This window comes from Chelon labrosus, assembly GCF_963514085.1.
Source record: "Chelon labrosus genome assembly, chromosome: 1".
NCBI lineage: Eukaryota > Metazoa > Chordata > Actinopteri > Mugiliformes > Mugilidae > Chelon > Chelon labrosus.
The window spans coordinates 28,119,641-28,144,674 of record NC_140337.1 but is presented as its reverse complement, the minus strand read 5'-3'; the positions used below and the strand labels follow the sequence as shown (position 1 = coordinate 28,144,674).

Below are 25,034 nucleotides of genomic sequence, written 5' to 3'. Positions count from 1 at the left end.
AGTAAATGAAATGCAAATTAAAAAACGTAAAATGCAATACAGTAATGAAAAACAAAATTACACAAAATAAAAACGACAAAATCAATGAACGATGATCAAAAACTATATTAAATGATAAAAGACTTCATCCTAAATGAATCATCTGATAACTTTTCAAATTTATCAGATGATAAAGTTCAAGCTACAACAGGAAAAAAAATGCTTTTGATATCTGATATTTTGATATTTTGATATCTGTGTTTATTTATTTATAATTCAACACATTAGGCTGTTTACTGGTGTATTTTTAATTCTAACTCTTTCATACGTTTCCTGTTTTGGAGCTCAGTGTTGTGTCTTCCATCTTGGCAGAGCCTCAAAATACCTCAAATTCCTTCACTCAGTTCAAATAGTCTATAAATGGTAGAAATGTACTAAGCCTGTAAACATGTTTATTTCTGCAGTAAAGGTCGAGACTCTCTGCTGGAGACTCTGGTGGTCGTTAGAGAAACTGCAGATTTGATTACTTCCGCGTTGGGCTTCATTTCTTTTAGCCCTGGATGTTGTCCATTTATTGACACTGGGTTTCTAGAGGTATGCCACACTACGTTTACCACCTCGGTGATCCATCTCTTCATTAGACGATCTTCCTCCCCCTCCCTCCTCCTCCCCCTCCTCCTCCTCCTCCCTCTCTCTCTCTCCCCAGACTGAAAATAGATCCAGCTGGGTTTGGTCTGCAATCATCGGCTCCTGCTTCCTCCACCGATTTCACCAAAATAAACGGACGGTACCGACGCCCGGAGATCGCCACGCCAAAAGGATTTACCGCCGTGCTTTCCTGGGGGGTCGAGCTCGGACCTGTTTGCCTCCATTTTAATTATTTTTAACCTATTATTATTGTTATTATTATTATTTTATTATTGTTGTTATTTCCCCCTCCCTCCGCCACCGAAGTGATGTCTGTCGCGGGGCTGAAGAAGCAGTTCCATAAAGCCACTCAGGTAAGAGGGACACCGTCCTGATTGTCTTTCTAATTAACGTTTATTTTACAGCCACAGCGTCCTCTGCTTTAATCTGTTTAAACTGTTTAGTTTATAGGAATCCGAGCTTCAGTGAAGTAAACACTACATTCCCTCTGATCCATTAGCGTTAATTAACCCAACATGATTAAAAAATAACATAATATTTAAATGTTGTTGTTGTTTTTTATCATTTTTAAAACATATATAGTGATTTTCAGTTAATACTATTTAATAAAACGCATATTTGTTTATTTTTTTTATTAATTAACGTTTGTTTTCTCGCATATAAACGAGATTTTAGGATGTTCCGTTTTCTCGCGATGTTCTGAGTGGGGGTGCGTTAAAAGCAGGGTATACCCCCCTCACACACACACACACACACACAGAGGAGGTTTGGACGTAATATTACGTAACATCGTATGAGCTGAACGCTGATTGGCCGCTGCTGCACGCAACAGGGAATTCCCTCCTCCATCATCCCTTCTTCTCCTTTACACTTCTCTTCCCGTCCTCTCGACCATTTCTCTTTCACCCTTTTTCCTTCCCTCCGCTCTTCTGTCCATCTTTTCTTTTCTCCTAAATCATTCTGAACTGTATTCCATTCACTCTTTCATATTTTCATCCCTCCATCATCCGCCTGACTTCCTGTCTGTCTAATTACACTTCATCCCTCCATCTTTCTTTTCTGAACATCCATCCGTCTTCTCCACCTTCATCCGTCCTTCTTCCAAGAACCATCCCTCCATCTTCGTTTCATCCATCCACCATTCTTGTCTTCGTCTTCCCTCCATCATTTCTCTCTGAAAACATCCCTCCATCCCTTCTTCATCCTCTACAGTCCTTCCAAAATTCCTTCCATACCTCCACCATTTGCTCTCATTTCATCATCATCCCTTCATCTTCCACCATTATTCTTCCAATCCAGCTCCATCTTCTCTACCTCCCTCTGTCTTCATCCCTCCATCATTCCTCTGCACACTCTCCCATCCCTCTGTCGGTCAGAGGATCGTCTCGTCGTCCTCCTGTCCATTCCTTTGCTCTCTTTCTTTCTGTAATCATCCCTCCATCATTCTTCACATCCACCTCCATCCTTTTATTGTCATCCCATCTACTGTCCCTCAGCTCATCCACCGTTCCATCCCGCCATCATGTCTCCACCCCTTCTCTTTGTGCATCCTTACCCTTTCATCCATCCCTCCACTCTAACCATCGAAAGCATTTTCTAAATATCCTTCCATCCCTCCGTCATCCCCCTCTACATCTTTCTCCATCCCTCCATCATTAAACCCTGAGTGAATGATGACCTTTTAAGACGTCACATTCTTTCGGTATCGATCAGAAACCGAAGGTGGAGAGATTTACGCAGACTTTGACCTTTGACCTTTCACTGAACGTGAGATGAAGGTGGATGTTGTCGGATGTGACCTCCACCCAAGCACTCCACCTCCTCTCTGTCTCCCCGTCGGAAGTAGACACGCTCTGGAAAGCTTTTTATCGGCCGTGCTGCGCAGCTCTGTGAGGCGCTGATCTGAACGGACACATGGTTTGGACCACGTCGTTTAAGTATCGCCGTTATCGACCGGGCAGACGGCTGCACCGCGGTGATTCAGGCAGTAGATAAACTGACTCTCAGTCTCAGATTCATTCAGATTCATGTGTGAGGAAAGTGTTGATTGTGGTGGTGCTGGCTCACGTTCACATTTGAGGTAAACGACGACAGTTTTGTCCATACACGAAAAGACACGCATACAAAGACACCCGATGTCTGCACTGAACAAATAGTTGGACCGATGTTTAGATTTAGTCACGTTAAGATCAGCCATGAATTAGAACTGTGTACAGCTGCTAATATCCCATCTCAATTCTGATTCATTTAGAGATATTTCAGTTTTTAAACAATTTTGCGTGCACAGTAAAAAGGAAAATTGTAAAAATAAAAAAGGTCAAATGAACAGAAACCCTAAAATGAAAGTAAAATATTGTAATGCAAATAAAGTGAAAGAAAATCATACATTTAAAGACATTTTAATTCAAGGTTATGCAGAGAAAACCTGTCTTTTAACAGTTTTCTCCAGAATTATTACAATCAAAGATGTTCAATAAGTTGACGATACTGAAAGTTCTACAGAGAAAACGCTGTTATTTCCTGACTTATTACCATGAAAGACCTTCAATAACGAGTAAACACATGCTGAAAATAGTAAAATAGTAGTTTCATTTTGGAAGAAAAGACAAAAAAAAAATATTTATATCTGATAATACAGCATACAGGAGTTTGCATGTTCTCCCTGTGTCTGCGTGGGTTCTCTCCAGGTTCTCCAGCTTCCTCCCACCGTCCAAAGACATGCTGGTTAGGTTCATTGGTGATTCTAAATTGGCCGTAGGTGTGAGTGTCTCTCTGTGTTAGCCCTGTGATACACTGGAGACCTGTCCAGGGTGTACCCCACCTCTCGCCCCATGACAGCTGGGATAGGCTCCAGCAGACCCCGCGACCCTTAACAGGAATAAGCGGGTATAGAAGATGAATGAATGAATGAATGAATGAATGAAAAAAAAAATCCAAGTTGCTGCCATGCATCAGCTTTCAGACCTGATGGTGATCTCAGGATTTAAGCTTCTGTCATGTTTTGGATCGCCATTGGGATCTGAGGATTTTATGAATAAATACCAGATCTTTCAGACTGATATGAATCTGGGTTCCACAGCCCTACCATGAGGCAAGCAAGCTAGTTTTAACAGTGTGTCCAGAACGTTGACTGTAGTCGGATGTCAAATCGGCAGGTGGAACAGGTCGGTCAGAGAGATCACTCTTGATTGGCCATTCATCTTAAAGAAACAGAACATGAGAAGAGAAACAGGAAGTGATGAAATAGACAAAATGACAAAGTTAAGATATTACAGAGAAGCCTCTTCAATAACGGCCAGGCTGTTTGACGTTGGTTGTAGTCTTTGTGGTACGTTCAAGTGCGACTATTTAGTCCTTTGTTGTGTCCTGTGTCCACAGATGCAGCCGTACCTTACTTTCTTTTGCATATTCTGTCGTTGCCATGAGAATCAAAGTCATTTGAGTAAATAATCTGAGTTCACTGTCTACTTCTTCTACTGTTATTTCTTCTGCTGATTCTCCTGTTACCATTTAATCTACCACCACTGCTCCTCTCTGTGCAGCTGTCCAGGACTGATGATGCTCCTGCAGCTATTCTTGCAAAGAGCTAACTGTTGCTGCTGCTGCTACTTTTAGAACTGCTGATTGTTTATGTAATAGCACGGTGCAAAAATCCGGCTTCACAAGGAAAAGTGTAGAAATATTTACATCCAAATGTGCTTAAAAAAGAGTCTGTGTTCGATGAGCAACTTCAGGTTCTGAAGACAAATTTGTGAATACATGCATAAAGAACACTTTTGTCCTCCATCAGCTGTTTCCGTGAGACAATGTGAAAGTTTGGAGTGATCCAGATCGATGGAAGTGTCATTTATTTCACATTTTCACAAAGTAATCTGACCCAGATGTCATCGAAAATGTGAACCATCGTCAACACTGAGAGAAAAACAGTCCTCTGTCTGACTGACTGACTGACTGACTGGACAAATTCCTGCACATTGGTTGCATTTGTCAGACGAAGCGGTGCTGATAAAGAGAGGAGATGATGTTTATTGATCCCTGAGGGGGAAACTGGGTCACTGCAGCAGAACAGGAAATAAAAATAAAGAGCAGAGCCAAACGCATCGTCCTGAAGGCTCAGATATGAACTGTGAAAAAGTCCTCTGTGCCGTTACCTAAAGAGACAGGTAGCACAAAATCCACCAAACAACGAAGGGCAGGTCATCATGTTCTGAATGAGAATTCGTATTAGATTAGATTAGATTAGAGTCATGTGGTATGAGAAGGAGGTGACTAACAAATATGGTTCTATTTTGTTATTAAAGTCTGTTAAGCTTTCTAAAGCTGGCCTCAGACTGCAGGAGTTTTAAAATCTTAAAATCAGGTATTATCACACACTTAAGGACCTTCTTCAGAGATATTCTTCAGTCTTAAATGTGCACACACTACAGGATTTAGAACATCCTTTCAGATCAGGGAGCACAACCGACACAAAACAAAACAGAGACTTTGGTTTTTATGACGACTTGTTGTAAATCTACTGAGCTGCACTCCAGTCCAGGAGGTGGCGCCTGTGAGATGGTTTTACGACCACCAAAAAAAATAAACAAAAGAAGAAAAGGAAGAAGTTACTAGGTGTAACTTTGCGATACAACATTTCGCCTATTTTTCTTGTGAGATTTTAATCATCAATTTAAATGTGTCTACAGTAGCATGCTAGCTAGCATTAGCCTAAAGTGTTGGAATTTTTGGTATCGATCAAGGCGATGGTGTAAGAGAAGAGAAAAATAATAATAATAATAATAATTATAACAATAATACATGGTGAGACAAAAGAAATTTTGTCTACTCCAGTATTGAAATTTATAAAAAAAATATTATTTTTAATTATTTTATTTGTATTTTCTTATGTTTAATGAATTTAAATTAATTAAAAATAATTTTTTTAATAAATTTCGATCTGTTTCAGAAAAAGATGATACTACTACTAATGTATTGTTATTATTATTATTATTATTATTAAATGAATAAGTGCACAATGCGTTATAGTGAGAAAACCTTAATAATTGAAGAGTGATTCAGTAAACCTATAAACAGAGAAAGAAAATAAATACAAAAATGAATAAAAGAAAAGAAAAGAAAAGAATATATAATAATTACCAATTTGTTTAAAGAAAGAAAAATGTCATTGGTATTGGTTGGTTTACTTGTTGCTCATTCAAACTGAAAATCAAATAAAAGCCATATATATATTATTATTATTATTTTATTTTAGAGTCTAAAACCAAACTTGAAATACCAAAACTACACGGACCTTGAAGGCATCTCTTCACTTTTTCCAATCTTTTCTTCTTTTGAATGAATCTCATAAAACAAAAACTAAAAACTATAAAAAGTGTTGATGTTTTTGATGGTTTATGACCAACATGAAGTTTTATTCTGGGACTATATTTAGAAGTGGATCGATCCACGTTTGTGATTATTTCAGGCATCGTGATGTTGAGTTCACACAACCCTGAACGACATCGATCAGGTCATGAATCCAGACCCCGTGGAGCTTTTTACTTTCCGCTCTTTAAAAAGAATAAATCACATGTTTGATCCGAAGCGATGGCGTCTGAGGTGAAACGTCGCCAGCAGAGCGAGGCCTGAAATAGATCTGTGAACCAGCAGCAGACGTCGGCACGAGACGTCAGAGAGCTGTAACTCTGGAAACCAAACACAGAGAGAGAGAGAGAGAGAGAGGGAATCTGTCCGTCTGTGTGTCCGGACTGAGACGAGAACCCGACTCCCCGATTAAACATCGAGACGCCGTGATCTGGTTCGTCGTCATGGTTTATTCACGGCAGAGCACAAACATGAGCGGAAGCAGAAGCAGGAGGCCTCAGTGAAGAGGCAGCAACAGGCTGGAGTTGAGATTAGCAGCAACAACAGCAACACGATGGACAAGTAACTGCAACATGAAAAATGTCTAATCACATAAGAGAAGAACCTGCAGCTAACATGCTAACAGTAACAATGCTAAGAGGAAAAACTTCTTCTTCTTCCTCCTCTTCATTCTTCTCGTCTTTCTCCTCCACCTTCTCTTCTCCTCCTGTTTTCCTTCCTCTTCTCCTTTCAGTCTTTTTTCTCCTTCTCCTTCTTCTTTGTTTTCTTTTCTCCCTCCTCCTCCTCCTCCTGTTCCTTCTTTTCTTCTTGTTCTTCTTCATCCTCCTCCTTTGCTTCTTTTTCCTCCTCTTCATTCTTCTTCTTCTGCTCTTTCTCCATCTTCTCTTCTCCTTCCTGTATTTATTCTTTTTTTCTTCTTCTTCTTCTTCTTCCTCCCAGTTCTTGTCATCTTCTTCTCTTCTTGCTGTTTTTCCTCTTTTCATTCTCCTCCTCCTCTTCTTCCTCCGCGTTCTTCTTCATCTCCTCCTCCTGCTTTCCTTCCTCTCCACCTATCAGTCTTTCTCTTTTTCTCCTCCTCCTTTGTTTTCTCTTCTTGTTCTATCCCTCCTCTTCCTTCTTTTCCTCCTCCTTCTATTCTTCTTTTCTTCCTCCTCATTCATCATCTTCCACTCCTCTTCTTCCCTCTCCTCCTTTACCTCTTCATTCTACTTCTTCTTCTTCCTCCTTTTCTGCCTCCACTTTCTTCTTCATCCCCTTCTCCTGCTTTCCTTCTTCTTCTACTTTCAGTTTTCTTCTTTTTCTCTTCTTCCTCCTCCTCTTCCTTCTTTTCTTCGTCTATCCCTGCTCCTCTTCATTTTTCTTATCATCCTCTTCCTCCTCGTTCTTTTCTTCCTCTTCATTCTTCTTCTTCTGTTTTATGTCCCTCCTCTTCATCAGTAAAGTTTTCATGTAAACACATTTATCTGATCACATCATTTTATTCAGTCTCAATGGAAACGGCCCATCTCTGATCACAGTCATCGATCAGGAGACGTCTTTGCCACCGGATTAAAGTCTGGGTTCTTGTTTTCCCGCCCGAAGGAGGCTCAGCCAATCAGACGCGAGCGTTGGGAGCAGCTCGAATCCTCGAACTCCCCGTCTGCTGAGACTTGAATCTAGGACACGTCCCGGCACCAGTGTCTTCGTGTTTGTCCCGGACTCTAACAGACGGATAAAAAACCCAGATCTGAGCCGAGCTGAGCAGCGCGGGGCCAGGGGCACGGCGACACGAGCCAAGATGGCCGCCAGCAGGGGCAGGAAATGGGACACCTCGGTGCGACCGGCTGAATAAAACATGAGAGAAGAAGAGGAGAGATCGGTGCCTGATGAACAAATGTCAGAGAAAGACGAGAGTAAAGAGGACAAGGAGACAGAGAGACAGAGAGAGACAGCGTTTTTTTCCTCTTTATTTAAAAACCACATCTAAAAAAGTTAAACCGTGTTCATCTGATTCTTTAAGGATATACGACAGTTTCTTCTTCTGTCCTCAGTAGTCCTCCAACCAATCAGAGACATTTTTGTTGTAAATAAATCCAACTCCACGGCGTTCAGATGACGCGTATGACATCTGCTGTTATTCACCTGTCCATCACCACACGAAGCCCCGCCCCTAAACAATCTGATTTGGCTTGAGAATAATCAGTTCCCGACGGAGAGACTACAGACCAAATTTCATTCCGAAAAAATATGAAAAGGAAGGAGAAGATGAAGGAGGAGGAGGAGGAGGAAGAGACTGAAGAAGCTGATTTATGGATAATCGAATAAATAAATAATTAAATAAATAAAACGGCGAGATGTGGACGCGAGATGTGGACCAAGAGAACGACTGTGAATCAGTCCTTGTTTCTCTGCCGCTTCCTCATCAAACACAACCCGTCTCCGAATCGAGGGACGGCGTTGTCGTGGCAACCACGCACACGTGTGAAGAGAAAGCAGGCGTGTTGTGAAAACACAAACACACACACAGAAACACACACACACACACGGAGGCCAGGCTGCGCTCTGGTTGGCTCGCTCAATAATTGATCGGCCCTCGAGGGCATCACACGTGACGGGGAGGCAGATGGGAGGGAGGGAGGGAGGAGGGAGACCCCGTGTGTCCCCGCGTCCTCCTGCTTTTCAGTTTCAGGTGTGTTTATCACTGAGCCTGCACACCTTGACCTCTGACCTCTGACCTATGACCTGGGGAAACTAACTAATCTAAAATCTAGTCCTAAATCTAGTCCTCATGAAGGTTCTGGTGTTCAACGTTAGTTTCAAATAACAAGGAGAGCGTGTGCTTTGATATTGTGGAGGCTGTGGTTCGTACCACTGTTGAATTGTTCCTAATATTTTGGCATCTGCCGTTTCTATGTCAACTGAACGTTCTTGAAGGAGGATTTAGCCCAGGACTGTTATATTAGACTGCATTTAATAGTAGTGTACTTAATGTTTTGGCAAGTGGTTGTTTATCAATCAGAAAAGCATCAATGTACATTCAGTAGTTGAGCAATTTATTAGGAACACCTCTAATTCAACTTATGCAGCTCTATCCCATTTACCTGGTTGTGGGTGGTATATCTGAAAGTGTTCCTAATATTTTGCCCCTTTCATTTCAGGAAATAATCAGGAAAGCGTCAATTTGCATTCAGTTGTTGAGCAGTTTATTAGGAACACCTCTATCTGCCTGGTTGTTTTTGATGTATCTGAAAGTGTTCCTAATATTTTGCCCGCTTTGTTTTTTGGTTTTTGTATATTCAATAGTGGTGTACCTAATGTTTCGGCAGATGGGTGTTTATCAACTTGTAATCAGGAAAGCGTCAATTTATTTTCAATAGTTGAGCAATTTATTAGGAACACCTCTGGTTCAACTTATACAACCCTTACCCATGTACCTGGTTGTAGGTGGTATATTTGAAAGTGTTCCTAATATTTTGCCCCCTGTATTTATTTGTTGTTATTGGGCCAAAATTATTAATACATGAATGTATGCCTTGTCACAGTTTTCTGTCTCAATATAAAGACATACTGACCGTTCCCTCTCTTCCATTTATCCTCCCTCCCATTTTCTCTCTCACTGCCAACACTTAAACACAATTCAGGGTAATTGCCTCCATGAAGCCGGCCCTCTGTAACAGTATGTGTCTCTTTGCCGGGTTGTTTTTCTTTATTGCCCCATTAATCGTGAGATGCTCTCCTCTCGAGATTCACGACACGGCAGCCCCTGCAGGCCTCCGGCACAAAAACCCTCTCAGAGCTGAGCGCAAATAAAAGTCCGAGCCGTGCTGTTGGTCCCTAAAGTATATTTGTTGTTTTAAAAAAAAAAACTCAAATATTTCCTCTAAAAACTTGTATCCTCCTTTGTCTGTTTGTGGGCGGAGCCAAAGTCACGTTTGTGCTAGCAAAATGCTAGCATGCCAGTGACAGTGGGCAGTACATTTTCTCTTAAGAATTTGTATTCATTATTTTCTGACAGGTTGATTAAGTCTTTGGATAACTGATAACTCACAGATAAATGATAACGTCAAACACTTTAACGTGGCAATGGTCCACCCGTCCACTAACACAGAGGGGGTGGAGCTTATGACCTATACTGCAGCCAGCCACCAGGGGGAGCTCTACTTGATTTGGCTTCACTTTTGACGATCTGTCATGTCGTTGACCTTTTTCTGAATTCAAATGTCTACATGTAAAGAAATAAACTGCGTTGCCATGCTACCCATTAGCATTACCATTAGCATCTCCATTAGCATTTGTTCTGGAGAGTGTTGGTTGAGTTTTTGTCTGAGACACAACGATGTCTCCCAATGCTCTGACCACCAGCCAGACTAAACTCATTACAGTAGTCATTTTGAGGTTGGAAATCTCGTGGATCTTCTCTGTTGAGATGCTCTTGCACACCAGTTGTGATGCTGTGGTGGGTTTTATTTTTACTAAGCGTTCATCTTGTTAGGTGTCTGTCTAAAGAATTCCCAAACGTTTAACATTCAGGGTCTGGCTTCTTTGTTAAACTAGCTTAGCTTCAGAAATAATGATGAGAATAATATTAACACAACATTGAGGTTATACTACAATATGCATCGTAAAGGCTGTAAAATGTAAACTCCTGGCGTCTACCATGAGGCTCCAGTTTGGTTCATAAAACCGTAGGATTGTGTGGCTCATCACAAACCCTCTGTTACTGTCACTCTGACAGAATTTAGTTTTCATTCTACAGCCTGTGAATCGTGACTCGGGGGGTTGAAGGAGCTGCAACAAGCTTTATGTAGAGCTTCATGACGTGACTATAAATGAATCCATCCAGCATGAGGCATTCATCTCTCCTCAAGGTCTTTCCTTTCACTCTGGAGCCACTTGATCTCTACTTGAATATCTCAACAACTGACAATAATTTTATATAAGTAATTAAAGGATAAAGCAAAAGAAAGGGGAGGGAAAGGTCTGTAATGATATGTCCTAACATGGACAATATTTTACACATCGATGACAATAGGACTGTGTTTGGTTGATCTGAAGCTCCTGATTTATTCCAACCAGAGAGAAACCAGCAGTTACTAAAGAGTCACACCAGCCCTCTACATCTGATCAAAGCTGTTGAACGTAGAGGAGAAACTTAGCCGCTAAAAAATTGTAAGATAGCCAAGTAATTTACTTCAGGAACTGGTGGAGACCAAAAACGGAGCGAAGAGAGATCCAGATGATTGATTATTTTTCAATACAGTATTTGTCAGAAAAGTGATTGTTTGCTAAAGGCTGGAACACACTTGACACATCTGTTTAGTTCAGTTAAATGATTAAATTGCCAGGTTCAAGCTGCCGTTGGTTGACGATGTTGTACGAGAACAAGCTATAATTAGCTTTTTTATCTAAAATTATGCTAAATCCAAGGCAGCTGGACTTGTTTGAATGTCTTCTTTGGGTTCTTTCAGCTGGGCTCCATTTACAACTCTAAAGGTTTACCCCACAACCTCTCGCTCTGATCAGTCTGTTCTGACTGAGCTGGTTACATGAGGCATTTGATTACACTCTTTGTTTATCCTAATGAATGTGAAACGACGCTGAAAATGAGTAACCTGATCTTTGAAAAGTCCAACTTTATTAGCTGCCGGATGAGATGACTTTGGTTTTCGTCTCCAGTCTGTCTTCTGCGTAACAGTTCAGAGTGTTTGTACTCCAGGGACACAAACAGGAGGGCTTTATGGATCTCTGGCTCATTGCTTATGGACCAGTTATTGATCAGGCATCGACTGCGCATTAACCGACTCCCAGAGGAACATCTCAAGGGTCGAAGAGAAATGAAAAGCCCTCTCAATCCTCTGCTCGCAGCTTTGTGGTGATGTGTGTTATTTATTTCCGTCTGGCCAAAGAGACTGATAGTGTGGGATGAACCACAACTACATATTTAATGGACGTTACTGTGTGGGAGATAAAAACGACATCTCCTCAAGCCAGATTAATATTCCACTGGGTTTGATGCAAACTTAAGGTGGCGTTATACATTTTTGAATGTTAGCAGTAATTAGTTGTAAATTTTAGCATGTGAGATATTACTTAGCTCACTGTGGTCTGGTCTTTCTCAAACATCTATTAGCGACCAGTAACTAAAGAAACAGTGAAGTATCATCAACAAAGAAAACATGTCGGTTTTTAAAAAATAGCTGATTAAACACACAAAACGTCCAATATATTACAATTTAAATGTAGCTTTCCAGAAAACAAAATAATGTTTTTACCAGAGTCTAGTTATGTTAGCTAGCTAGGCTCTTTAGCTTATAGTGCTGCTAATTCATCTGGTGTTATTTTTATATTTTCTCTTTATTGTTTTGAGATAACATTTAACTGCTTATTTATATGGGAAGAAACTCAACTACTGACATGTTGGAGCTTTACAACTGGAAATATTAAAATATAATAATGAGGGAGCGAAAATTGGTAAATTAAATGTAGCTAATGGTTAGCTAACTGTAACTAGCCAAAATACACAGCATTTTCCACAACACGGTGTTGCTAATCACACATTTCTGTAGCACGAGGTTTATATGGTAACATATAACATGGAAATTTAGATTTTGGTTTTTAAATTTGGTTTTTAAGGCGGCTAGATTTTTAGCTTTTTGGCATTGTGAGACAGGATTGTCCTTTTTCAAAAAAACTCAGTTACAGGTTGTAGCCGTTTCATCTAAATCGAAACTTGTTCAAACTCTCTTATCAGTTTTATTCTTATATGATTTTGATCCTTTTAGTAGCAAAACATTTTGACAGGGTGTTAAAGCCATGATCTACAACACCAGATTTGATTTAAACCTGCTCAGGTGTTTAGACGTCCTGCTGTTGCTTGCTACTTATTTGAGATATCACTCAATATCAATCATCATTAATAAAAAGCGTCAGGGTATAATGTGAGCCGTGGCTTTACATTCAGCTGCAGCTACTTCTTCTGTTGTTGTTGTTAATAATGCATGAGCGTCGGGGAGGTGTTTGTGTCGACTCCGAGCTGCTGCACTGCAGCTGGTCGGAGGCGTCCTGCTGGAATCTAACTGTCGCCCCTTGAGAATTAAAATGTCTCTGCAGAGCTCTGGAACCTGCAGGAATCACAATGAATGAACAGTGAATCTGTTAACTAACGAGCCTTGCAACATGTCTTCCACTTATATTTTCTTCTTTTACACTCTTCTGCCTTTCTGATTTCGTCCTGTTTGTGTCCAGCGTTGTCACTCTTCTGCTTCTTGCTCACCATGAAACGCTCGACCCGACCTTTTTTCCTGTCCCGTCTGGATTGCAATCACTTTCAGATAAATTACATTTAGATTCAGACTGCAGCCCAGCGAGGTTTTAGGATCTCTTTACTTGTAGATAACGGGCGCAGATATTACCCAGGCTTTTGTCCTCCAAAGACCTCACCTGGCGTTTGATCTCTGTCCCTTTGAGCGTCCTCGTGCCCTTGGTTGGAATCGATTTGAGCTTTTTTGCATCCAAGGCACGTTCTCAGTCTGTGTGTCTCAGAGCTTTGTTGTTTCAAAGGAAGCGTCTGTTGCTTCTGTGTTTTTCTGGTGTCCTTTCACTCTGGCTATGCCTCCCTGTTCTGTGCCTGCAAGGAAAAGGTTGGGTCAGTAGTAATTAGGGATGTCCGATAGGTATCTAGAGATTGGTATCAGCTTTTTTGAAAAATGATCCACTCAGATCAGATCAGTGTCAGGGCTTCAGCCAAGCCCAAGCTTTTGTAGTTATTTATTTTAGCTCTGCCATGAACTAAAACCATGTCCCTGTGGCGTCATAACATCTAGTCTACCGTCAAAGCTGGCGAAAAACGAAATAATAATAAAAATCTCGTTATTAAAGTTGGTAACTAGTTGAATGTGGATCTTGGTGAGTTGGTAGTAGGACATCATCATTCAGTACTACCAACTAGATTCACCAGCTCCAATAAAATCACTAAATAGAATCCATGGAGTCCACTCAATCAAAGGCTGCACTCAAACAACAACAACAAACACTGAAAGAGAATAGTTTCCTGGAGACAGCGTCATGGAGAAAAATCTTCCAGAGACAGTTAGGTTAGAACATTCCCTCTCCACACTACATTAACTTTGACAGAAAGATTTATTGGACTGAATCTAGTCCACTCTAGGAGAAGACAAGGAAAGACTTTAGGAAGCTACAGGAGACCAACTCTAGGACATTTAAGATCAGATCTGAACAACACTAGTAGTAACACCAGCTAAAATGCTCATATTCTCAAATTAGACCCGTCTTTCACAAGACTAACCAGAAGGAATCCTGTATTATCTGGTTAATGTCATGCAGCGTTTAGTAGCTAAAAAGCCTAATATTTACTACAGTAAGTGGTGGAGACCAAAAATGGAGATAAAAAGAGAATAAGCACGTCTCCAGGTAGTTTAGATGTTTGGTAATGAACTGTTTCCCTATCTTAGGTTTTTGCTAAAGTAAAGTAGGGACATACATAGAAATGTTATGTGTGACATTGTGATTCATCACCAAACGTCAAACCACCTGGAGTTGTGCTTTCTCCATGTTTTGGTCCCATCATTAGATGTCCCCATTCTTTGTTTTCGTTTGATGATAACACTTTTATTCCTTCAAACCAATTTCGTCCCTGCGTGTCATAACTTATCAATAAAGTATCCCAGCCTCCTCTTTCAGTCTGATTTACTGCAGGTCTCCTTCTTCTCTCTCTGTCTGGTAATTAAATGGTTGCTATCTCGCATTCACTCTCAGTGGAGCAACTCATATAGAATCATATTCCCTCAGTTAAAGAAAGGCGGAAGGAAGAATTGCCGTTTGGGTTTCTCGGTTTGAGTAGTTGGCGCTTTGTGTAACATAATCATTACACTCTGGAAGCAAAGGACAATAAAAACTTACATAAGACACAACGAATCAAATTAAAGCTGCCCTGGATGTCCTCTTAACTGCAGCTGTGTAACGAGGACTCTAAATTAGATTCTGCAAACACCTTTTCACCTCCTTCCCACTGCATGATAATTCGGCTTTCCAGAGTCGGAAAACAAATCTTCTGGAGGCAGAAGATTTCCTCTGTGAAATATTAAAAAATGAAGGATTTTTTATTTTTCGAAAAACATTGATTCCTAACCTTTAACTCGGCAGAAATTTGCTGGAGCATAATCAGTTCCCAACGGAGAGACTTTGGACCAACATTCACCAACAGTTGGATGGTTCACTGACTAACTGAGAATATGAGTTTGGCGTAGCCCGTGGAGAGATGTTGTCAGATATTTGCCTTAAATGGTTTTAATCCCAAAAGCGCTTTTTTTAAAGATATTTTGTAAAGGTATCCAGCTTTTCTGTTGTTTCAGAACCCTGAACAGCTGCTTTTTTGTGCGTTTGAGTCATGACTCGTGGAGATGCAACTAATTTTTGAACAAGCTGCAAAGTCTCTTTTAGTTACTTATTGTTAATTTATCCATCTACATTGACATTAGTTTTTTTTTTTTTTTTTTTTTAGAGATGCTAAAGCTGTTTGCAGCAGAGCAAGAACAATCTCTGCTTATAAAATGTAAATAAAGACACGTGTTCACACTTGTACTTCAGGCTCACCACTTGTGATCAGATCAGTCGGGGCCCTTGTTGACACCAGGGCCACAGATCAAAAGCAGACCCTCGGAAAGTCACATGCTAACAGTAGCTTTGAGGTTTAAAAAGCAAAATGAAAAAGTATAATAAAAAAAAAGATCACTAATCAAACATATAAAAAAGCATGTGTGAAGACATGTCCACATAGTTTTGGAGCCGACTGAAATCCTTAATAGCTTCATTAAAAGCGACACTTTCAATGGTTTAAACTGGGGTTGCAGTTGCTCATGCAGCAGTTTGTGAGTACTTGAACGCATCAGAGTAGAGCTCCCAAGTTTATGAATCAAAATGCAGAAAATAAAATACTATAGAACATCTACTTATGAGGGATTCGGGTTGATTAAACTTTTATTTTCCTAAAACAGAGATACTACATTAAAGGTAAACAGCCTTCATACACCTGCGCCCCAACGTTTTTGGCGGCCATTCAGTCTGAAAGACGAACCCCGTCCTCCTCCACACAAGATTAATGTCAACTCAAGAGGACGGCTATCTTCCCTCTCTCCACTGGCAGCCATCTCTGATCTCGGACCTCCTCCACGCCGTCGGCCTTTTGTAATCTTGTAATTAAGCTCGTGATTTTGTTTTTTTTTGTCTGGGTGCTGAGTGGTGCTGACTCAGCAAAAAAAATATGGGGGCTTGATGTAAAGAGAGCCAATGACGAAAGAGGTGGAAGAGGTTGGGAGAACAAAATACAGTCGAAGAGGAAGACGAAGAAGAAGCAGAAGTCACAAAAACAATAGAGAGAAACTGAAAACGGGAAGCTGTGGAGGAGGAGAGCTGCAGAACAGATGGGGTTTGTTAATGCCTCAGTGGGCTAAAAGGTGGTCCGTTCTACTTTCTCTCTGTGTGGGTTAGTGGGTGTGAAATGGCTTTTACTGGAAGCACCCATGGGTTCATTTTGGGTTCATTTATTTTTATGTAAATAGTGCCACCAAAACCAAAACTTTTGTCTGTGGCTTTGTAAGAAAAAGGAAAGAATGAAGGGTTCCTCCATCTGGCACAACGACTGCATATATACATGTACACAAACTACATGTTTGCACTTTATTGCATCACCTTATTCCACTGTCAATTGCACATATTTATTTATTCTGACATATAACACAGGAAATAGTCAGTAATGCACATAATTAAATCTGTATGCTAAATATAACCTATTTGCACACTACCTACGTACATATTGTCCGTATTCTGTAAATTTCTGTAAAGTCCAACTTCTTTGCACTTCTAGTTAGATGCTAGCTGTCTTTCACTGGTTCTGTACCTGCATTCTGCACGATGACAAAGTTTAATCTCACCTCAAATCTGAATCTGATCTGGATTACCGTGACGCTGAAGGTGAGATCTCGTTCTGAATCGAACGAGATCTCACCTTCAGCGTCAGCCAAAGTGGAACGCAGCAGAACATAATCCAGTTAGCTTAGCACTGATATCAAACATATCAAACATTCCTTGGCGACTCGTTTCCCTGGTGTTGTGTTGTTGATGTTTTTTATGGATTCTACAATGTGCACAACGGTAGAATTGGATGATGTCTGGCCTAAATAAAATGTCGAAGGGTTGAATTGTGTGTATGTTGCCTCCAGTTGTGGGAATCAGTAGTATTTTGTGGCCAGATTCTCTTTCATGAGGTAAAATTTCCCAGTTTGGGATTAATAAAGCATCTATCTATCAAAAACCCAATGTGGCCTACTTTGGGTACTGAGACAGACATCCAAATGTCCAAGTGGAGAGAGGGCATGGTTCTGTTTTTACTAGAACCTTTAGCCAAGGGATTGCTGAATGAGTTCAGTTGCATCTCTGTGCATGACATGATTACTGTCGGGGTGTTTTCTACTACCTAATCTAGAAGACGTTGTAGGAAAGGATAAAAATGGAAATTTCTCCTTCAGTTTATCACAAATTAATCACACACCGTAACAGCCACTATGTTTCTAACACTGGGACTCCGTTCTCTGAAGTCTGACCTATCCATAGAGACAAGGGTCATGACTATGGACCTGATAGTTTTGAAGTTATTCCTGATTTGTTTTATCCCTTTTTAGGCGATCTTAACCTCCCAACACCCTAGGGTGAAGTCATAGCCATTGTGGTCGGCGCTACTATGACGCATAGTTTGCATATTTCTGGAAAAGGGCAACCTATTGCCCTACGGTGTACAGCGTAAACTAAGCAAAGCGCTAACCACTTGCTAACATGCTTTTAAACTGACTACTGGAGAAGCGCTCAAGCGTTCAAGAAACAAATACGAAGGAGCAGTGGAAGCAGGTCAAACAGAAAGTGACTGACATGGGATCGGGCGTGAAGGGACAGTAACGTTAGAAGAGCCCCGCTGAGAGAGACAGAGTTATGTAACGTTGTGTGTCAGGACACCTCTCCCCGCAACCAGGCCGAGCCTCCTCCTCCTCCTCTCAGACGAGCTGCCGGTTCTCGGAGACACGGAGAGGATGCAGTCAGATCCCCGTCTCCATGGTAACTGCATCTTCCTCCTCATCTGCAGCTCTCGCTTTCCTCCCCGCGATGGGATTTTAAATAGTCTCCACGTGCTGCGATGTTATTTTTCCCGTCAGCGCCCGTATCCAACGCGAGCGTTTATCTGTTAATGAGGACAGCTCGGATCCAAGCACGACCTCGCGCGGGTGCTCAGGTGGACGAGCCAGTTACATAAAACACACGCATACATGTGTATTTATATATTTACCTTTTATGTTTGCACGGCTTGTTAGTTTGACGACGAGGACGTGTGACGTCTGCTTTGGCTGCTCAGTTGACTCACTGTCATCTCACCGTGAGCTTCACTGAGTCCAGGGATGGATCCAGGTCCTTGAGTTAAATCGTTTGATGACTTTACTAGAAGTAAACATCCTGCAGCTGAAACTGGATTAATACTGTTGCATCACTGCATGGTTATTTTGTAGAATTTAGTGCGCTGTATTCAGATAGTTTAGTTCAAGGTTTGGTAACTGAATGTAGGACATTGTGAAAGAATGAGGCCGTTTGGGAATACCAACGTTTTCCTCAGGCTTGTAACAAAATACAGCCCAGCGTTCATCCTCTATTAGCTCCAGCTTTGGTCTCCACCGGTATCTGGCTCTTCTCGGTTCATCACTAGTCACTAAATAGCATTTGTCTTTGGCAGAAATTTTAGGAGTAAACTTAAACTTACAATAGGATTCTGTGAAATCGACAGCCGCTGTAAGTTTAGCTGGTTTAAATTCCTATTGTATGTACAGTATTTCCATCTGCCTTATTTTTGTTCATTTTCATTGTGTGGTCGTGGGGGGAGGGGAGTATTATTTTAAATACTTTTCTTATTCTAAATATTTTTAACTAACTAGTAGCACATGCATGTGGTCTTCTACTTTAGCCAAGATTGAAATACACTCTGACAGTCACGTTTATTTTGTATGCTGTGTATTATTGTACATCATGCTGTTAACACAAAAGTTTTCTGGACCTGATTCTGAATCTGAAAAAGTTGCTGTAGCATAATCAGTTCCCAACAGAGAGACTCCAGACCTTATGGCTTTCTGACGCAAAACATTTGTAGGCGGAATGTTGCTCTGGCTTTGAGGCTATGGTACCTTAATCTGCTTCATTGTGGTTTATCTTTACTATTTTTTTTTAGATGACTATTTGCACATCTCTGTGGATGTCGGTATCACTCAATCAGTTGTCTACTCTCGCCGCAAGACTGAAATTTCCAAAATATCCAAAGTTGAAGGCACTGATTTGTTGGTCTCTCTACAATAAAAGTGATTCTCTCCTCATCCATGTCTTTGTAGACGACAGTTGGTCATGCATAAAAATATTGCTAGTGCATGGACGGAGCTTCTTCTATTTATCTTTCTGGGTTCCTCAGACGCTCCAAACCATTATCAGCATGGTTTAATCTGGTGGTAGGAACCAAAGCGGTGGAAGGTGGCTCCTTCAGGAAGGTGTTTAGGGAACTCTGTGTGCTTGTCACCATTTGCTACCAAAGTACTGCTACAACTCAAAAAACATCGGACCAGGTACAGTCCAGACACCCCGATGTGTTCTCCAAGGACGCAGCAGGAGGTAACTTGTGTGTACAGCCAACGTATCCCAGAAAGGATTTTGCAGATGTATTGTACGTCCTTTCAACTGTATCAGTCCATCCCATTGGTCATTGCCCTAAATTTTGATTGATTTTATTGCTGCTTTCTTGGGAAATATACCTTTGAATTTCATGATTTATTTAATTTTTTTATTCGCTCGGAGCTGTTATATTAATAGTTGTAGCAGCAGCAGCAATGATAATGTTTAATTCATGCTTCTTCACCTTCTGCATTTGAGCAGATGTGAATCTGTCCTCGGTGGGCAGCTTATGTAGCCTTTGTGCATTTGTTTACAGGTATACGCCGCATTAGTAAGTGTGTGTATGTGTGTGTTTGTACCACTAAAGGGTGGGCGGCTGATGTGAATCACGATTGTGGAAAAACCGAGCTCGCCTCCTTCCTCCTGCTTCTCTGTGACCTGGGAGCGATTAGAAAAGCGAGAGGTGTCACTCCCTGCTCCCTTAAAGTCGAGCTGGACAGGGGTCGATGTCAGAACGATCTGTGACTGTTAGACTGTCGATGTGAGAGCAGACAGTGTTTATTAGAAGTCTGCTTTGCGTTTAATCTATAGTGTTTCTCTTAATAATAGACAAGATTGTTAGGGTTAGGGTTAGCGTCTGTAAAGGACTTAGGTCTAAGGGTAAAGGAGAAAGTCTTGGTCTGTTGTCGTTGTTGTGTCTCTTTGCAACAGTTTCTCCTTTTCATGGCCACTCCAAACAGAGTCTCCACCATAGAGTATCCCCCAGATGCCTCTTGCTCTAGATCTGCGATGGTACAAATGTTTTGGGTTAGAAAGTTTATCTGGAGTTTCTCTTTGCAGGATTATAGTCCTTCAAAGATCTGCCTTAATATTTTGTAATAAATTCATCAGCGGTCCATTAGACTTCTAATCAGCGAAGGCAGATTCCATCTCTATTCAGACTCCACTTGGCTGAATGTGCTCACCTGAAAAAAATAAAAAATAAAATAAAAGGCTCACAGTAAAACAGATATGCTGCTCATCTGTGGAGAGACACTTTGCTGAAGGAGTTTTTACAAAGAATGAAGAGATTCAAACTGCTCATTTTCTGCCTTCAGAGGCAAAGAAGACACTGATAAAAAATAACCCGTATTATTAACACAAAACAGTGTGATGTCTACTACCTGTCGGCTTCACATCCTTTCTTCTCCTGCATAAATAATTTGGTACACCACCTCCTTTTATTTTTCCATTGTGCTCTTCAGCTGCTTTCATCTCGCAGCGGTGGAGTTTTCTCTCCATTACAACTCTGAACGCAGTCCTCTCTTCTTCTTCTTCTCCTTTCTCATTCTCTTGAGATGCTGAATCTTTAACCCCTTCTTCTCTCTCTTTGGATTCTTCATTACAGAAAGTCAGTGAGAAGGTTGGAGGAGCGGAAGGAACCAAGCTCGATGAGGACTTCAAAGAAATGGAGAAGGTAATTAGCCGTTACCGTTAGCATGGCACTGCAGCTCCTCCACAATAAAAGCCCCAATGTATTGTGGCTCTTGCCGTGAAGTGGCTGCATGAGGTGTTGAAGTCGAAGGTCGACGCTTTCTGGATTCGTTACAGTTTGCACAGTTGGCTGTTAAATGTAAGGTGGCAGTAGCCTGGTAGCTTAGCTTAGCATGAAGACTGAAATCATGTAAAAATCTCACTTATTATATTCCTTTTGCTACAAACTGCAAAAAGTTGCAGCCATCAAATACTCTTTAAAAGCAGAAGGTGATCTTTGTTTTTGATTGAAGGTAGCCAGCTATGCTAAGCAGATGCTACTTCTACATTAGTGTTTGCTAGAGCTGTCCATCAATTAAAATATTTGGTCCTGATTAATAGAACTGAACCCTGGAAGCTTCCATCCTCAGAGTAACATCACTGCTGAGAAAGAAACATCTCTGATAATAAAGGAAATACCACAACGTTGGTGCTGCATCACTTCAGTCTGAGGGTCATATTCAGAGAAAAAAAACCATGAAAAAGTAAGTTTATGTGTTGATTTTGATCATTTTCCTGCCGTTCTCCTCTGCAGAAGGTGGACGTCACCAGCAGAGCGGTGCTGGACATCATGACGAAAACCACAGAGTACCTACAGCCTAACCCAGGTACACAACGCAACGACATACACCACAAACCACAATATCAGTATTCATCAGGTCTCCTCATGGTCTAGCTCCTGTTTCCTTGCAGCCTCCAGAGCCAAGCTGAGTATGATCAACACCATGTCAAAGATCCGGGGGCAGGAAAAGGGACCCGGCTACCCGCAGGCTGAGTCGGTCCTGGGAGACGCCATGTTGAAGTTTGGACGGGAGCTAGGAGAGGAGTCCTGCTTCGGTAAGCGAGAATGTAGATTGTGACTTAATCTTATTCGTGTCAGTTCTTTTACATCCAAATCTTATATATTTTTTGCTTATTTTATTTATTATTTACACCTTTTTTTTTTCTTTTTTTTTTACTGGTGTTTTTTTGTGTGCAACTAAGCTATTGTGACCAAGCAGTTTCCCTCGTGGATCAAATCAAGTCTATTTAAGTCTAAGTCTAACTGCAGAGAGTTACCAGAGTGTCACAAGAAATCTTGTTTTTATAATCACTTTATTTCATTAAAAGTATTAAAAGAGTCCATCAATACCTGAACAGACACAAAGTGTTTTTATGTTTCATTGTTTTCTGTTTTTTGTTTTCTTTGATACATCATGATATTGTGAAAAGGATCCTATAAAACGTTAGCTTGGAAGGCTGGTAAGCTAGTTACGTAGCTAGTTTGGGAGGCAAATGTACTGGAGGTCCTGGACCTCTTATCGTTAGAAAGCAGCTTAGTAAGTCTTTCTTCCTGTCCTCCCAGGCTTGGCGCTCATGGATGCCGGTGAGGCGATGAAGGAGCTCGGAGAAGTAAAGGACGCTCTGGACATGGAAGTCAAACAGAACTTTATTGACCCGCTGCAGAACCTCCACGACAAAGACCTCAAAGAGATACAGGTGAAGAAATGCTAAGAATCCTTAGTTCCTCCATGAAACACAAATCTTCTCCACATTCATTATCCTGATTCTTGTTTTTTTTTTTTTCCCCCCCAATGCAGCATCATTTGAAGAAGATGGAGGGACGCCGCCTGGACTTCGACTATAAGAAGAAGCGTATGGGAAAAGTCCAGGATGACGAAATCAAACAGGCGCTGGAGAAGTTTGACGAGAGCAAAGAGATCGCAGAGCAGAGCATGTTTAACCTGCTGGAGAGCGATGTAAGTTGACAGAGTTGATGGTATTGGAATGTCTCTGCTCAGTCCTTCTGATCAAATCCAAATTCACAGACCATGATAACTACAGTACAACATCAAATCATGTGAAACCTAATCAAATATTCATGTCTGTTCCTGATACTGACATGCTTCTTCTGTTGCCAGAGCTACAAATACAGCTTTCAACAGGGTCCCAGCATGTTCAGTCCTTTTGTTCAAAGCCAAACCCTGGCCCAGCATGAGCATGAAGCAGGGCTCAGCATTACCCATGAAGACATCTCTATGTGTGTGTGTTGCAGATAGAGCAGGTGAGCCAGCTGGCAGCGTTGGTCCAAGCTCAGTTGGAATACCACAGCCGTGCAGCCGAAATCCTCCAACAGCTCTCCAGCAAGATGGAGGACAGGTACTGATCTATCCGTCCACCTATGAGGAAAGAAAAGCCATAAAAAAATAAAAAGAAGCAGGTCAGCGTGGTGAGATCACGTGTCTGGTTTTTGTCCAGGATAAAAGAAGTGTCCAGTAAACCAAGGAAGGAGTACACTCCCAAACCCAGAATGACCCTGGAGCTGCTCCCTCCCAGCGAGAGCCACAATGGTGGGATACACTCGGCCAAATCTCCCGGACGATCACCAGGTAGAGGGTGGAAGTAGATTCTGGGTTGACAAGGGGGGTGCTTAGTGTGGGAATTATACTTCACAATAACTTCCTGAAAAAAAAAAAAAAAGGTCCAGGATGGGTTGTGTACCACCCCCAACAGTTTCATCATGTAGTGGAAGGGAACCCTGGTACATGTTACTTGTGTTGTGCAGATGTATTGTTGGTATATTCGGCCTTATTAAACTAGTTTTTACCCAACTACTGAAATAATCCATTCTTGACAAGAGCAGCATTAAGGTAAAGAAAAAGTAAAGAAGTTAAACGTTTGTAGAAGTCAAGAAACTAGTACTGAAACTTCCTGGAGCCTTGACGACCTCAAATATTCTAAAACTTTGTTGACCTTAAACATTCGAGAACTTTCAGGACTTCAGACACTTTAAAACCTCGACAGCCTCAAACGTTTCAGAGACTCTATAGCCTCAAATATTCTACAACCTTGACCACCTCAAACATTCTCGAAGTTTGAGGACTTCAAACACTCATGACCAATGATGGGTTCAAACATTCTAGAGACTCTACAACCTCAAATATTCTAGAACCTTGACGGCCTCAAACGTTCTTAAACTTTGACATTCTCAAATATTCAAGAACCATGATAGACTCAAACATTCTAGAGACTCTACAACCTCAAATATTCTAGAGCCGTGATGGCCTCAAACATTCTACAACATACAACCTAGACGGTCTCAAATGTTCTAGAGACTCTACAACCTCAAATATTCCAAAACCTTGTTGACCTCAAACATTGTAGAACAACTGAGAAACATTCAAGAACCGTGATGGCTTTCTAGAGCCTTGTCAGCCTCAAACTTTCAAGGGCCATGTTGGACAACCAGTGTCTTTTTCTTCATCTCACAGCCCCCATGGACCAACCGTGCTGCAGAGCGCTCTACGACTTTGAGCCGGAGAACGAAGGCGAGCTGGGATTCAAGGAGGGCGACGTCATCACCCTGACCAATCAGATCGACGACAACTGGTACGAGGGCATGATCAACGGCCAGTCGGGCTTTTTCCCCATCAACTACGTGGATATCCTGGTGCCGCTCCCCCATTAGGTCCGACCAAAATGACCTGACCCTTCCCCTCGACCAATCTAAGACACCCTGAAAACAGCCTGTATTTGCATAAACAACAAACCACGCCCTCCTTCTACTTCTTCTTCTTCTTCTGTGCTTCTGTGCGATTCTGCTTTCACAAAACGGGACCGGAAATTTGAGAGGAGACAGCGTGGACGAGTCGAGGCAGTCGATGAGGTGATTAGAGGAGAAGAAGAGAGGGAGAGGAGGACCATACCGTGAGACATGCAGAAGAGAAGGATTGAATGAGCCGAGAAGACGGAGAGGTGGCGATCTTTTGCGGCGCAGTGCTCGTCCAGGCAGCACTGGACACCTACGAGGCTTTGGAGACTTGCAAAATAGGCACGGTGTATGTGTACGTGCATGTATGTGT

General features: G+C 41.5%; 1 protein-coding gene across 2 annotated transcripts; it reads left to right on the top strand.

Moving 5' to 3' along the window:
* Window positions 1–935: 935 nt before the first annotated feature.
* Window positions 936–24,679, top strand: LOC311490879 (endophilin-A1-like; the record flags this gene model as incomplete). 2 transcript variants are annotated; one of them, XM_084548626.1, is made up of 9 exons in its annotated part: window positions 936–980; window positions 21,068–21,136; window positions 21,728–21,800; window positions 21,886–22,029; window positions 22,538–22,671; window positions 22,773–22,931; window positions 23,228–23,331; window positions 23,431–23,561; window positions 24,444–24,679. In XM_084548626.1, the coding sequence occupies 9 exons, from the start codon at window positions 936–938 to the stop codon at window positions 24,638–24,640; spliced, it is 1,056 nt and encodes a 351-aa protein (XP_084404752.1). In that variant the 3' UTR covers window positions 24,641–24,679. The 2 variants fall into 2 exon arrangements, with proteins under 2 accessions (XP_084404752.1, XP_084404751.1); XM_084548625.1 differs by having other exon boundaries at window positions 23,431–23,568; window positions 24,388–24,679.
* Between the last annotated feature and the right edge of the window lie 355 nt (window positions 24,680–25,034).